Source organism: Haliaeetus leucocephalus, unplaced genomic scaffold, assembly GCF_000737465.1.
Source record: "Haliaeetus leucocephalus isolate CR32 unplaced genomic scaffold, Haliaeetus_leucocephalus-4.0 Scaffold240, whole genome shotgun sequence".
NCBI lineage: Eukaryota > Metazoa > Chordata > Aves > Accipitriformes > Accipitridae > Haliaeetus > Haliaeetus leucocephalus.
The window spans coordinates 9928366-9945390 of NW_010972676.1; the positions used below are offsets into that span (position 1 = coordinate 9928366).

The 17025-nt window shown below is 36.9% G+C and overlaps 1 protein-coding gene across 1 annotated transcript in view; it reads right to left on the bottom strand.

The window, feature by feature from the left end:
• Positions 1 to 17025, bottom strand: part of SLC9A9 (solute carrier family 9, subfamily A (NHE9, cation proton antiporter 9), member 9) — a 215988-nt gene that overhangs the window by 117550 nt on the left and 81413 nt on the right. The window contains exons 7-8 of the mRNA XM_010568429.1: positions 10634 to 10772; positions 9671 to 9776 (exon numbers count right to left, since the gene is read on the bottom strand). Of these exons, the coding sequence (XP_010566731.1) occupies positions 9671 to 9776; positions 10634 to 10772 (245 nt within the window). The remainder of the gene's footprint in view (positions 1 to 9670; positions 9777 to 10633; positions 10773 to 17025) is intronic.

Sequence of the window (17025 nt, forward strand, 5' to 3'; positions counted from 1 at the left end):
TAGAAATTTTGTTTGAATTAATACATGGTAACATCTGAACATAGTCTGACTGACAGGCAAGACTAGCATAATTGTAATATATGAAGGACTTCAGATTATTTGAAAATTTTGGCAGAGACTGAATAGGAAAGGAAAAAAAAATATTTTATTACATTTAAATGGTTTGAGAGCACTTGGTACTGAATGACTGCAACAGGGGAAAGTCATTTCAGTCTGTGCCTGATTGTTAGCTTTATCATAAGCAGTGTGTAACAACATGCAAGGTGGACAACAAAACAAAAAAAGTTGATGCTCTGGTAGGTGCAAGCTGCATTGCCCAAAATGACTATGTCAATGACTGTAGCCATGTGGCACTAATTATACTTCCCAGCCTGTGGAAGGTCTTAAGGAGCAGAGCAGCAGGTTTGTCAGGAACAATAATAATAAATTTGTATTATAGTGATATTTCATTTTTTAATACCTCCTCCCTGGCTCTGCTCCTAACTCACTACAATCATTGAGTAATGTCACTGTAATGCAGCATTATAATTAAAGTAGCTGATAAGATTGTAACCGTGCTTTCCTGTCAGCTCTGGACACAGATAAAGCAGAAGAAACCCACACAGGGAGAAAATGGAAACCCCAAAATAAGTGTCCACTAGTAACCATATGTAAATGCTCATGGAGTAAGAAAGCTCTGTGCTTTTCTTAAACTTGGGGCATGTCTTCATAGATAATTATTTACGCAACAGCTCAGGGCTTGTTCATGTCCATTCTGATCATCATTCCCCTGAAAAACCCCACACAAATTTCCTGAAGCATGTGGAACATGCAAGTGCTGCTCGGTTTCTAGATGCACAGCACATGAGCAACAACGGGTTTTGCACAAAGCCAGCCTGCAGCGTGATCACTGCGTGCCTGTGATCTCTGGGGCTCACATATAGGCAGTCTTCCACCACCCACCCCACAGTGCTTTAGTTCTTGTGCCTTTCAGCCCTTCTACTCACTGCCTCTTGTCTAAGAGCTACAACATGCCCTAATTAGCATTTTAGTTCTGCTTCCTCATGGGCTGCTCTGCAAATTGCTAGGTAATTTTTAGCTCTTAGGCTGCTCACATGTGCTGAAATAACACTGATGAATCCAAGGAAACATATTGAGGCAACAAAGGAAGCAAAAAGATACCTGTCCAGCTTTAGGAAATATCCATCCTTGCAATGTGACTGTGCAGCAGATTTCTAGGCATTTATTGGGTTAAACTAGCATGAACTGAAACATATAAACCAGTTCTACTGGAAGCAAAGAGCATGAAGTAGAATTGTGAAAATAATCCCAGTCTGTGCCTTCACTCCTGGACTTGAAACAGGGTAAGGCTTCCTCCATGTTCTCCAGGATGGTGTCTCTCCTGAATTTACAAAGGCCAGCAAGAAGAGGCTCAGTAAGGGGGCAGAATCTACAGTGCTGCAGGCTTTAGCACGGCAAACCCAATATAAAACAATCTGCTACTTCAAAAGGATTAATAGAAGCAGCTAGGCTTCACACAGTCACAGGAAAAAATGGATGGTAATGTACTGAACTAGTGTCAGGTGAAAGTGCCAGTGCCTCGATAGGTTCTTTAACAGGCTTATCCAAACCTCTAAATGTTCGAATTTTAGCAGCAAGAGGGCCCTGGAGGTAGGTGAAATATCCTCCTCCCCTAAAGCACAGTATAGATAAGGAACCATGGCAAAGTAAAAATTTAGACAATGCTGAAACTATTTCAGTTGGGGGAGTGTGTGTGTGTATGGGGGAATAGTACATTGCCACATAACAGTTAAAATAATTATTACCTTACCATGTCTTTCTCAAGTTTCTGACTCTCTCTGGATTGCTAACCATGAAAATATTGTCCAACAAAAACCAACTTTCTTTACTTGCAAGCCCCTCTTGTTTCTGGGAGGAACAGAGGCCTGGCATCAATATGCCTTTGATGGAAGAAAAAAGTATGGGGTAATAAATTTTGCGATGAATTGGGCACACAGGATAACTGCCATCAGAAAGAAAATGAGAAAGCAAATCTTTTTTTTTCCCCACAAACCACTGTGGACATTTTCTTTGCTTCTGGGTTCTCTTTATATTGTAAACTTACCTGTACTACTTCTACAGAACACAGTCTCTGTAGCCAAGAGAAATTCCACTGAGCTTTAACTGCTGTGTCTTTGTTTTTTAATATTTATTTTCTTATGTCTGTTTTGATATTTATTTTTTCTAACAACACTAAGACTTTTCTTTACAGTAAATAATGTGGAGAGTAGTGAGATTGTCACTGCCTAAATACATTCCAGGAAGTTCATGTTTTTGTGAGGTCTAATTGTTCTCTTAAATGCATCTAAGTCGTTTTTCTCAGTAACTGTATTTGATTGTGCAGAACTGATCTGGGGAGTTTAAAAATTCTCAAGGCATTAATAATACGCAATGGGATGCTCAAACAATGAAATTTCAGTTAAAATATATAGCCAAGCAGTAACATTGCTAAGTATCACTAGCTCCAGGCTCAGTAACAGAAATGGAGATAAGAGTTTCTGAATCACTTTCTTCTACATGAATCATCATCATGCCAAGTGTTGCATTTTTAAAATTGACTATTAAATTCAACTATGATTATAAATTTTTTTTGACTGCTAAGAAACTGTTAATTATGGGAAGTGAGAGAACTGAGAGAGTGACATGAGGAATAAAATGGCCTAACTCCGATTTTACAATAGGAATAAATGATCTGAACCATGCAATCATGCAAGTGGAGAAACCAGACACCCTGTTTCCAGGGAAGAGCGAGGGAATGCAGTGGAATACTTCAATTGCTACAATTGAAGACTTAATATGTACCAGCCATGCCTCTTGCAATGAATGGTTCATTAAAACTCTTGGAGAAAATTGTTTGCAATGCATTTCCATAAAAATGATTACTTAAGAGTAATGACCAATTACATGTTAGTGCAACTACAAAGGAAAGAGAAGTACCTAAAGAGGCAAACACAGAACTTTTTAGTTAGAAGGAAATAGCAATCTGGATTTCTTTGTAGGACTATTAAAGCTAGATTTTGAAGTTACTGGGGTAGCAAAATACTGTAGGAACTGTGTATGGCACGTAAATTAGGTTGTTAAATTTTTGTAGGGTTTCTTTCACGGAGAAACAGGTAAGACCAACTATGATAATACTGGAATTGTAAACAGAAAGTCTTTATTGGATACAGGGAGGAAGATAAAGTGAGATGGTCCTTTTACCAGTCCTTAGTGCTCAGTGCTTTAATTTCAGGGTGTTGGGGACTGTTATGGAGCTACTGCCACAGGGACTCAGCTCCCTTTTTCAGTGCTGTTACATTGTTTCATTTTTAAGTGGCAAATTTAGCAATTACTGAGATACTTAGTACTACAATTGGTAAACAAAATGTTAACCTAAAGTAAACGGAGAACATTTTGAGTTGAAATGGGTGATTGGTTGTTAAGTGCAATACAGCTCCCTGTGTTTATTAATAAAGTTACTGATTTTTTTCCCTTAATATAAAGAATGAGAAACCTCACAGTAAAATGTTTATAGTCACTAGTAAACTTTCAGCTGCAGCTCAACCTCTTTGAAGAGGTTTTATAGAAATAAAATCCTACCATTTTATTTGATTTTTTTTCTCCTTAATATAACAGAGAAATAGTGATAGCTTGTTAGCTGTTAATACAATTAGAAAACTTACTCTTACATTAGTTTTGCTGAACACTTGTAGTTGAAATTGTTGTTAGGACAAAAGCTAGTAATATCAAAAGATACTATAGGATAAAGGGTAACATATCTTTAAAAGTATTTTGCTGACAGTGTGAACATTAACATGACAGTGTGAGCATTAATTTGTAAACATTGATCTAAAAATAATTCCTATATTGTCACTGAAGGAGAAAATTTTTTTTTTGATCATTTCACAAATAGGCAAAAGGAAACGTAACCTTGCTTTTCAATATCTGATTCTAAGAGAAAAACTGGAAAAAAGTCTGTCTTCTGTCAGAGAAGGGCGGCATGTGCAGTGTGCTTTTAGTGCAAACCTGGAAGTGACTAGCCACAATTTAAACTTCAGAATTTGCTAATCTGAGAGAATATAACATTATGTCTCCAGCTGTCAGGTCTTTTAGTGGTGAAAAAAGGAATTTAGAAAAAAGACCCCAAACCTCTACCTTCTAGGGAAACAAGGGAGTGGATAAAATGTATAACTTCATTTGGAAAGATCTGTAGGTAAACTGACAGGTTTTCATCCCAACTTTGAAGCATTCCAGAGCTTCAGGGATGCCTCTCTAATGATGCACAACTTACTGCAAATCCCACAGTAAAACAAGGAACGGGAACTGGTCTTTCATCAAAGGTGGTGAAATGTGTAGAAAAAGAGAACAATGAGGACTGGGTAATAGAGAAATTATTTAAATCATGTAATGTTTACTTCGGAGTCATATTTATGTCTGAATATCTCCACAGCACCTATTGGGCACATCCCAGTGCAGACTGAGTGTATGAGTGGCAAGAAATGAGGCACTGTTTTCTGCATCAAATTGTTGCAGTAATAAGGCTATAAACCCAGTAGCAACCATATCCCTATTCAGTCCGTTTTCACTGAGGGTATGAAGTGTGACTAATCATTTTCTTGATATTAAAGCCAAGATTTAAGGCTTCTTTCACCAGACCTGCACCAATGCAGAACCAAAGCTGGCACTTTGTTCATGAGCTTTCATCTCTGGAGTTGTCTGAGGTTGATTTCATGTTGAAGTGACAGAAAGCAACAAAAGACAGAGCTGAGGGAATTTTTTAGGCCCTCATCTGAGGACCAATCATTGGTATTGCACCCGGCTGCTTCAAGTGAGACCTGAGCTTCAGTGTTGTACTTTTGTAATCCCAGATGAATCACTGAATTCAATTTAGATTGGAACTCCTGTGGTGAGACATAACAGGTTTTATTCTAGACATGCTAAGAGTGCTTGCCTTGTTTATCCTGAGCCTATTCACTAGCAATAAGACTCCACTACCCTCATTTTATGCAACTGATCATTGATCTCAGCCTAATGCCATGCTAGAATATGTACTTTTCTCTAAAAACAATCACCTTTCTCTTTTTCCCTTACTGTCTTAAAAGGCTTTACCTACAACAGCACCTAAATTAGCCAGATCCAAGCACTGACTCAAGTGTGTGCATAGTCTGGTCAAGTGATGCTGTTGAAAGGGCAAATGGGATAACTGAAACTGCAGAGTGTTGGATCTAGCTTATATGTCACCAAAACATGTCTAGAGCTTCCTCTAAAGTACAGGATCCACTTGACATTCCCCATCTTAGAATACCACATAAATTATCCAGAGCCATCTCTGAAGTCCTACAGGCAAGTAATGGATTAGTAAGCAAACTATCCCAATCATCATCTGTCTCTGCACAGCGGTGCAAATGCCATCTTCTTATCTACTATGGGTCTGCTTTCCTAATTAGACCCAAATTTCATCCTTTCCTCCTAGGAGTGGCAGAACTACAGCTTAAGAGAGTTGAGGTTGTCTTCCTTTTGACCTAGAAGCTAAGCTATCCCTTCTCCCTCCTTACTGGGAGGAGACTGCTTACTTCTCTGTATGACACAACATGGTCTATTACTTATGAATAAAGGAAAGAAAATCACAAAGTTTAGAATTTAAAGCCCGGAATAACCTCCTTTCATAGAATAATGTCAGCTCAGTGAACTGAAGCCAATCAGGTACCAACCTGCATTGTGCTCACAGTGCTCAGAACTGCAGACAGAAATGTTTTGGTTGATCCCTTCTGAGAGTGATACAAGAAGAACTGGTCACTATTTTAAAAAAGCAATGAGGTAGATGATGGATCCAAGACAAATTACAGCAAACAGATAGGAACAGTGAGCAGCTATGAGAATAAATGCACTTTGTCAGCAGTACTAAAGCAAATGGAAGTTGGTGATGTTTGTTCTTGCTATGTCCTAAATACAAAGGTAACAAAAAACTGCCCGAGTGACAGACCAGATCTTTGGACTTGTCCTGAGCACATCAGTCATAATAAGCTGCTTATTTATTTTTTAAGGAAAAGCTTTCTCACTAGCTCTCCTGTGAGCTCCTGAATAAGAAGGCAGGTGTCAGACGTATCACAAAATGTTCAGACAAGAATTTCTGAGGGTAAGGAAGCAGCAGTAATTTATTATCACAACCTATTTCCTTTATAATGATTAGAAAACAATAATTTTGGGCTGGGCTCTGAAAAGCAGGAAAAGAACAAAGATGATCCCCTCCAACATTTTTTCCTTCAAGATCTATTGTCTTTCTTAGCTTCATAGCACGTGTCTTTGGCATGTAAAAATCAGAGGTGGTTGGCCGTAATTTTGATGTTTTTCCACTGATAAATTCTATATGACTTTGAAGTATGTGTTAATTGAATACATACGTGCAAATAAATTCACATAAATATATTTGAGTGCATTTTTGCAGGTATATTAATCTCTTTTTATCTGAATATCTACTTAGTTCAAATAGTTGTAGATAGAGAGGGTCTAACTGAGGTGAACACTAAATGACCATATACATCATGGAATCTTTCACAGACTAATGCCTGAGTGATCATTTAAAAATTAGCAAATTTTGTTAATTATAAAGCAAGAGAACAAGCAGTTAATAAATGTAAGATGTAATTTCCTCATTTATTTTGACAAGTGTTTAAATTATTTATGATTTTTTTTTTCATAGCCTACTAGTAAATACTCCGTAATGAAGTTTGAAAATGAAAGCAACTATATCAACGCTGGCCTTACTATAGCACTCTGTTATTACAACTTTGCTCAGCAGTCAGGAATGATATACTTCAGGGCAAATCAGAAAGTGCACAAATTAGATTCTACTGTATATGAATCAATTTATCATGCATATGTCACAGCTTGATGATATAGCTATAAAATTAATAACCATAACATTAATTTATAATTTACAGTTATCAGTATAACAATAATTGTGTAGTCATCCCAGATTTTTATTTTGATTTGCTGGTTTGATCAAATCCATTCTTCGACCAGGGTCAGGCCCATATATTGTGCGTTATGTATCATGGGATATCTTGAGGTAGAGGAATAAAATATTTTACAAAATGTTGACCCGTACCACTCTCCATTTACATTTCATTTAAAAAATCTGCAAGCTGAACAAGTGAGCTCTACCACCTACTATACCTACACAAAAACATTATAGCCCGTTATTTATAAATTATGACATACTTCAATTTTAGACTACAAAAGGCTCATAGTGATTGAAGAACTAGTGTGAAAAGCATTATAAGAATAAAATCTTTTGCAATTACATTACTTGATAGCTACAGGGAAATACTGATGTCTATTGTTAATCCTTTGAAGTTCATTTAGAGGGAATGAACAGAGGAAACACAATAACCAAGGAAAACCAAGATGAATATAAGTGTAAATGTACAATGGATCAAGTTAATTTTTGAAGCAAGTCTACTGAAGTCAAAGACTTCAAGCTAGGAATTTAGTTCATTGAATGGAGTGGTCCAGCAGTGTCATTGCATGGTTATGATGCTGTCTTAATTCCAATTGCTTCTGAGAATAGACACACTTGACTGTAAAACCAGTGGTGTGTGCATTGAGACAGTCAAAGGGCAAAGCAAGTAAGCTGGAAAAGACTGGGATAGAGTATGGATTAAGAGCTGAATGTGTTCTGAAGGATGACGGGCTTTTCCCTGGGCTCCCCATGCCTTCTGCAACAGGTGCTTTGTACATAACACGCCCGTGTGGGAGACTGCACGCAGTAACTGCATTTTACACAGATTTCCTTAGCACGGGTATGAGAAATCAGAGCCACCTCTGAAATCTATACCTCCAACAGAACCTGAGTTGGCTGAAAATTTCTTAACCAACCCAGTAACTCTCCTGCAGAACTGGACATGTAAAGTCATATTTTGAAAGGAGGGGAGTTGGAGCTATTTCAGATGAGACTGAGAAGATGAAAGCAACTTCATAAATGGTTAAACCAGACAATTAAAAATATCCACTCTCAAGTATGATGTTAGCACAGTACTAATAAAGTCAATGCATTTACAATACACAGCTTTGAACTTCTGAAGCTACAAGAAAGGCTCCATGAGTTTTTCCCACTCTAACAGCTTCTGACAAAAGCCTTTCACAGAAACTAAATGATAAAGATTCAACTGATAAAACTTTCAGGATTAAACTTTGCCTCCTCATAGCAGTGTAATTAAAAAATTTCCACCTGAAACTCAGAACGCACCCATGAATAAAAGCTAGTGACAGACCTAAAAGGGCTTGATATGTTTTCCTTGGAATTTGTGTGTTGGCAGAGCAATTCTCTTTTACATGCCCGTATCAATTCCTTTATTTGTAAGAAATAGCTAAATTTCCCAACATTTTTCATCTTTTCCCCTTAAATTGGAACTTTACTTTGTTTCCACTCTCTTTCTCTGGCGCTCTCTCTGTCCATTTAAAATTCCTCACCATGGCTACTGGAAAAAACCATCTGTGGTGTTCAATAATTAAGTCTTTTATTTCAGAGAGATAGATATATATATGAAATCACTACCTCCAGTAGGAGGTAAGTGATTAACTATCATCCTCCTTTGCTTCCATTTTTATGTAGTAATCATGTCACAGATTTAAGAGCTGTTAAGGCACAAAACGGACTTTTATTCCAGCTGGTATCTGATTTTCTCCATGTGATGGAATACCACCCTTTTGTTCCATTCATGCGCCCCTAATTTTATTCATTGGCCCGAAGATTTTGTCAGTAAGCAGGATGCAAAATTGTATATTTAATAAGCAAAGATGCCAGAAGATGCAAATGTTAATACCCGTTTGGAAATAGTTTCATTGTGTGACTATTATTAAAAAAGTAATATGCTGGCTCCACAGAAGTCAGTAAAAATATAACTGTTGACTTCAAAAGGCTTTTTACAATTATACACTCTACAATAGATTGCTGTCTAGGTAAACTAGCCATTTACAGTTTTTGCCTAAACTTCTGTGGACAATTTGATGCAGTCCCTGGGTATGTACTTGATTGTGATTGTACAATTTCTTTCTCAGGGTTAACTAAAACCCAATCAGATCACACATCTTTCCATCTGTCACTGGGACATGACTGTACCTCTCCTGTTGCAAAAGGTGTTTATGTAGGTGCACTGAACAAGATGCAAATTTTTTTTTTTTTTAAATCCAGAGGTGTCTGCCAACCCACTGGCAACGCTGAAGATGACCCTGTCCTCTGTTTAGTCATTGATAGTTGGGAAAAAGGAGGTGGGACCAGGACATGCAGTGCATGCAGAGGAGCACAGTCTCTGACAGTCACATGGTACTGTATGTTTGCTTTCTTGTACTTACCGTCATCTTGGTCCTACAGCTGGGCAGAAAATAGTGGGATTAATAGTGGGACTAATAGGGATGGGACAATGTAGGGAACGTGAGAAAGACTGAGGACTTTAGCCTAATAATAAGTCTTTGTCTGGAAGAACTATTTGGTGTCTCTACAGGTTTGTTCTTAAAGATGAAACCGTCTCCAATATAGCAACTGACTTTTAGAAGCTTTATATATGATGTTATGCCCAAAATAAACACGCCATTTTCCCATACTAGGGGCATGCTATAAAACTGCTTTTATTCAATAAAATGTGACACATACCTGTAAGACCAGCAGCTTCTGCTGATAAGAAGGCACTCCAGGACAGGAGAAAAAACAGACCTGTCTCCAACATTGGAAACTCACACAGCTTTGTAAATTTTGTCAAGTGCTAGAAGATTACTAAGGAAAAATAAAACTCACTTGTTTTGTAAGCTAAAATTGCCCCCAACCTAATAAAGGATGAAAGCAAGCAAGCTCCACCCCCCCATACTCATCTATACAGGTTGAATTCAGGAAAAACTGCACAGCTTCTAAATTATCTCAAACAAGGAGGAAAATCCAGCACAGGTTTTAAACAGGTGAATTCTACAAGTTGGCTATTTCAGGTACTTTTGTGGTTTTTGAACTAATGCCTAATTGGTTGCATTTGATATTCTTTGCCCAGAAAAAGGGAAAAGAAAGTAATTTTGTCCAGTTTTGTAAACAAACTGGCATTTGTTTACATTTGCATCAATGCAAGAAAGATGAAAATTGCTGCTCTTTCTATAATAGTATTTTACATGAAAAACTGTAAAACACAAGAAAAAATGGAGGGCAACAGATATGCCTTTTATTTCTAGTTTAGGTAAACTGACTGACTTGATTTGTAGTTGCGTTTGCCTTGTATTTTTGTATAATTGCTGTTAGTCTGTAGTTCATAAATAAGTTGCTGTAGTTCATAAATTCATGTTTTAACCTCAAAATACTTCAAAACACTTTCCTAAAAATGTAATTATTTACAAATAGTAAAATAAAGATTAGAGTCTTGCCTAATGTTAAAAAGAAATCTGCATATGAAGTTCTTTGTGGATTCTGACAAGTGACATTTCCTGCCATTCAATTTATGACTTGACTGTTTGTTTGCAAAGTCTTGAATCAACAGTGAAAATGTTCAGATTCAAACTAAAGATGGTCAGTCTCAAATATCACACATTTTTCCAACACATATAGATTTTCTCTCTGAAAACAAACCATAAAGGATATTAAAGCTGTGACAACAGCATAAGAGGATCCCATGGCAAATGATCCAGCAAAGATCCCCAGGAAATTTCCCACTGACTGGAAGAAAGCAGCAGCATCAAACACATTAGGATTCTCCTTAGGACTGTAAATGGATATAGAGCTGAAAAGAAAACAAAAGGATGGGGGAGAGGGAGAGAAAAAGGAATAATGAATTCAGTCACATTGTTATGATTTTTGAATCAATAATTGAAAATGGACATTTTTAGGGACACAAAATGCAAAACAAGGTTTCTCTGAGCTGATAGCAGATGGGAGAGCAAAGCAGATGGAGACTGGGGGGGAACGGTTTATTTTCAAGGTATCACACTGGAAATCAATAGTCTACTGCCAGTCAGTAAACATTTTTATACTAGAAGTGCCATAAAGAATATCGTTTCCAGGCCAACTAAACATTAAAAGGTGGTAGATGTATAAGAAAACTGCAGGGAAGATAGATAACTTTGAATTATTTATTGGCCATATGTCTTCAGAGCAGTTATATATTCACAAATATTCTTGATAAAAAGTGCAGCTTTATGGCTGAGGCTCAAATGGGTGACACAAATCACAGTAGGTACCAAATCTGCAGCAGCAATCTTGTCATAAACCACCTAGTAGTTCCCTTCTTGGTGTAACCCTTCATAAATAGAGCTGAAACCATATCAAGAGCTCAATAGGAAACCTTGTAGACAGAATTAACATTGTCCCACAGAAAGAAACTGCTGCAGTTGTCAAAGGTCATTTCCCGTATCCAACCCTGAGTGCAGCCATTGAGAGTATTTTTGAATGGGAAATGCCACCACCAAAGGCAAGGCCGTGCACTAAAGCATTTTTGAGAGTTTCAGGGTTGTTATTTGCTACTAGTCAGTTATTGCCCAGGACACGCATAACACCAAGTATGTATGCCTTTTTTCTTGTTGAAATATTAAATTTAACAGATACAAAATAGCTCTAAGCCTCCCAAACTAATTAAGCAACATTTTAGATCTTTGTGGTTCTGTTGCTTGCAGTACTGTAGGTCTTTTATGTTCATTGTCATAGAAAATGTACTGAGCTTGGCACTGGATTCCAGAAAGCAGCTTGGATTGCTGGAAAACGATTGGTATTTTAAGCATTAAAAATTTAGACTTTTTAAAATGTTTTGAATATTTTAAGCTCTTGCATATTAAGAATGTGATCCCTGCAGTCTGATGTCTTCCATCTGGAGATGAGGCTTAGAGGTGAAGCTCTGTATGGAGGATTTTCTAAACAGTTGCATTCATTTAGGAATCTCCAAATAACATCAAGATGTGTGAAAACAGATTTCATGCTTTCAGTCTGTAAAAAAAGCACAAGGATTCTAAAGGCATATGGTGGGGCACCACTAAATACGGGTGGTGAATACTTACCCACTACAACAGAAATTACTAAGCACCAAAATCTGTTATCTCCAGTTAGGCTGATTAGCACCACTACAAAACTAGTGAGATTATTTATAGTGGAAAGTGCTATTAATATAAGTACACAAAATATTGTTCCCAGAGGAAATGCTAATTGACAACATGTTGCTATCTAAATTTTCAGTATTCTTTCAACTGTGACTCTTGTTAGACACAGGGGTCAGTTAAAATTCTTTGCTTTTCTTGCCTTCAGATGATTCTTGAAACATTTGTCATCTCTGGCCTACTCAAAATGTATTGTTTTAGACTCCATATGAAACAGAGAACTATGTTAAGCCATAGATACATTCTCTAAACTGACGGAATAGTTCTATCAAAGGAAATCCTACCAGCTATGATACCGTACGTTTACAGTCTCATTTACTAAGTGTATTTTGTATACTTAGGGAGGGCTTCGGTTTAGTTATTTAAAGTTGAAGCTATTTGGTAGTGTAACCGGAACTGTTAGATCTAAAGCTTTTAGGTGTGTCTTGACAGCAAAGCAGCCATTTGGTTCTCTGATATTTGCCCCAAATAAGTATACACAGACTGCAGCTGCTGTTCTGTGTTGCTTACTGAATTATAAATCAGGAAATGATCTTTTGTGCCACTGGTGCTGCCACAAGCATTGAGTGGTGAATTCAGAGTGGTCAGCCTGACTACACCCTAAAATCAAGGAATACTGTTCTATTATATTGATAGGCTCTGCCCACAGTAGGGATGCTCAGTAATAAAAAGTAAACCAAAAAAATCTTGACGTGGAGTGAAAGTTTAGTAGTTAAATGTAAGCTATAGCCATTAACTGACTTTTTATCAAGTATGTTAACCTTAAGGTAAGAAAAGTCGACTTTGTTAAGACCAGTTAGGATTTCAGTTTGCCCTCCAATTTACCAACAGCTTTTGGGTATGGAGAAAACTAGAAGAAACCATCCTATTCTTAATGTAGTTATTTCAGGAACAAATATGGAGTGACTCATTCTCACTGGGAAACTTTTCTACTCAATATGCCCCCCAAGCCCCATGATTTTTTAAAAGCACCATAAGACAACATATGCTCATTATGCTAACTGTGGTTCCTGGTCTAAATCTTTCCAGAACTCAGGTTTCCCTGCAGCTCAAAGAGTATTTAGTTCTATTTTTCATTTTGCGTTATTCTGTACTAGAGCTATTATTTCTTTTTCTGAATATATTTCTTCTTTAACACTAACTTTTAACCCTTTCAAGGATCTAAAATACATACTAATTTACCCAGTAATTTTTCTATATAAGCTCTACTTCAACAGAACAGGATTTTATCCTGTTTATTCCAGTACTTCCTGCCAAGCCGATTATTTGACCTAAAAACAAAATTGCAAAGTTTAACTCTGGAGAGAACCATAATTAAACTTACAGTGCCTCTACTCTCCCTTTTCCTCAGAGAGCAATTCAAGAAACATTCTGGCATGACTTGCCATTTCTGCTATCTGCTATCTGCTCTCTGTGCCTGATACAAAAGGGGTTGATCACAGTTCATTAGCAAGCAGTGTGTGGGAGTTTGATGCTAAATTTGAAGCTGTTTTAGTTTTTAAATATTAGAGGCTTTCTAATTGTTGAACTAGTATAAGGAAAAAAAGAGTGTTTATTTCTGTAAATTTTTATCAGAGGGGGATTAAGCAAATCCTGAAAATAAATGCAGTAGAAAATTGTTTTCAGAGATTGATAAATGAACAGAACTAATGGCAAAGATATGATTTATCTGCCACCCATAATGAGATAGGGTGGAGGGATAGGGAGTAAGCGATTTTTGTTGAGTCCTCACTGAATGCTTGATAGACATATCTCACAAACACCTGCCCCTGTGCCTACTATCTATCCATATGTAAGTCTGGTAACCTCTGCCTCTCCTTCAGGTTGAAGTTAGGAATAATAGCTTCCTTGCTGGTTCTTATAAGATTAGCCAGCACTTTCTATATCAGAAAACTATTTAACAGATCCTTTTTTCTTTCCAATTCTGTGCTTCCTTGACCAAATAACAATGGACAGAGTAAAGTGCTTTCACAGCTTTCAAAAAGGAAATACAGGCAATATTTACTTATACAATAAATTGCAAGTTAGGAAGGTAGCTTTTGCGTGAAACCGAAAGAAGGATTAACAGTTTGTGCCAGTTGTACCACGCTGATCATTCTGCTTCTTCCCTCCTCTCATCTGTTAAGATCATTTCAGGATGAAAGCTCAGCATGATGAAGAATGTTTCTTTCTATGGACTTACATAGGGATATAATACTAAAGGTCTCCATGACAAGCAGAAGTGCTATTGCAATAGAAAGTGTGCTGTCATGTTTCCAGTTACATCTTAATTGATTACTTTTTATATCTTGAGTTATTCTCAAGGAAAATCTCATTTATTCATAAGATCCTTTTCTTCCTGTAAGTTTTCCCAGCCTGTGACTACAGCACAATGTATTTTCCTTTTAGAAAAAATTGAAAGCATTTAGGATTAGAGCAAAGATTTTTCAGTAAGTCATGGAAGTTTTTTGAGGAAAAATCTGTAAGTGAAGTTAAATCTTGTATCCTACCTTTTGTTCCTATCAAGGCCTGACGTGCCTAGGGCTAGTGTGGCAGCATCAAATAGAGAGATGTTAATCAGTTGTAATTAGTGGAACAACACAAAGATTCTTGGTTTTGATATAAGCCAAAGTGATGCAACACATGTATCAGAAGAATGTTAGAAAAAGGCAATATGCTGAAGAAAATACACTCAAGCATCAGAAGGAAAATGTGTGCAAACAGCAGAAAATTTCTAATAGAATGATGTGGGATCAGTGATTAGAAATAACCAGTAAACAAACTGTTTTATTCCTTTCTTCCTTCTTCTGTCTTTTTGACTGACATGAAAACAAACAGCTTATTATCTTTGGAGAGAAAGATTTCTTTCCACTTGGTAAGTCAAAGGGTCTCCTCTTGCCCAGTGGCCCCATTCCTATTTGCCACACTATCATGCACCAAATAATACTGCACAGAGGAGAATCAGGAACAATCTAAAGAAAAAAAATCATACCTCAAAATACAGGAAGGTCAGATATTCCTTAACATACCTTCATTGAATGAAGTGGGATCTCCCTCAGGTGCTAAATAATTATAGAACTACATGGGGATTTCATCAGCTGCTAATTAAGAAAAATAAAACAGGGCAGGAAAAAAAAATTCTAGAGTTCAAGGTTATTTTTAAGAGGGAAAGAAGGTTATTTTTTCCTGACATTATGCTTATACAGAAAAAGGTAGGTCACTATACTATGTTAGAAAACTTGGAGCTTTCAGAGAAGTGTATTGAACTGAGTAATTTCTGTTCCCACACAACTTTTTAACTATATAGTTTTCCTGAAAGTGTTGGAAGAAAGCCAAAAAGACAGAACTGTAATTTTCCCAAAATATAAGTGTTTGAACTAGAAGCTAGATGTGAAAGCTCATGCATAGCATCAGACACATACACCTTCTCTTGGCAAGTTTTAGGTTGGTAAAGCCTTCCAGTCTTCCTCATAAAATAGCTCCTTACACAGCAATAGTAAGTAGATGAACTATAAAAATGAAAATAAATGAGATAAGATTGGGATGTGAGTATGCTAAGCCAATAAAAGCACATATGAATTAGAGAAGGTTTGCAGACAATTAAGGGAGACTGAAAAAGAGACATACCAGTGCAGGAAGGCTTTAGGACTTGCAGAAGCAGCCAATTGTAACAGTAGTTTGAGGCAAATATATAGAGATCCTCTAGATGAAAATTTCCAACAACAGACAAACTTATTGTATTTTTCAGATGTGTTTAAAACAGTGATCAGTAAGGAACACAAATGCACCGAAGGTGCATAAAAAGAACATAGATGAGTCTTCTGTACATCCTGTTGTGTAAAGAAATCTATCTCCCTATAATTTATTCCTGATAGTATTTGCAAATATTTAGAGAATTAAGGCTCCAGAAACATGCATTTCACAGAAATATATATATTAAGCTTTCTATTTATATGTGTACAAGAACTGCAAAAAAAAGTTACTGGTGGCTGAGTTACTGCTCAAGTGGCTAGCATTTGAACCTTCATTTTTCTGGATAGCCAAAACTTTATTCTCCTTGGCAATACATCACATCATCATTTTTATTCCACTCGCAACCTGGTTTCAGCACACTGCGAGCAGTGTTATTGGTTCTAATTCTAGAAAAAAAAGTCTAGCAGTTATTTCAGAAACTATCTTCTAGCTGGGATTACACTCTGTTCCTTTTTCTCTGTATCATGGCATATTTGCCTCCTCTCTTTTCCGTCCTTACTTTTGTTCCTTTCTAGGCTTTTCCAGACTTTATAAACTATTATTGGACATTTTATTTTGATTACTTTAAACCAGACTAACACTTACTGTTGTCGTATATAAGGCTTTTACTATTTATGGAAAACTTTCTCAAAATGGATTTATTATCAGTTCCAAAGGGGCTAGCTGATGGCAGATGTCAAAGCACCAGCCATGCTGGAAAGGTAAAGCTGTCACAGACTTTATGGAAAATGTAAGTTTTCCCATTTATGAGGAACAGCAACATCTGCACAAAACTAAAAAAAGGAAATCAGGCTCTCTGCTAGATTTTTACTTAACATAAAATATCATAGGCTAGTTTACTGATAGACTCAGGCTCCTTTTTAGGTGACACAAAGCATCCTCAGATCTGATGTAACTGGATAGCTTACTGTGTTTGTCAGCAGTATTACAAAGCAGCTTCAGAATTTGAGTGACTCTGTCCCTTAACTTGGGCAGTCAGAAATCAGTTTAGCTCATCAGGAATCATTTTTGGCAGTTACTGATAAATATTTTCTACACTGGTAACTATTTCTGTTTTCTTCTGTGTTCAGGCCTGAGCTGACACACAGCAGCAGCTTGCAGTGCAGTCAGAGAAAATGAGTAGTTTGTGTTGTTCCAGGTAGACTTTCTCTAATGCAG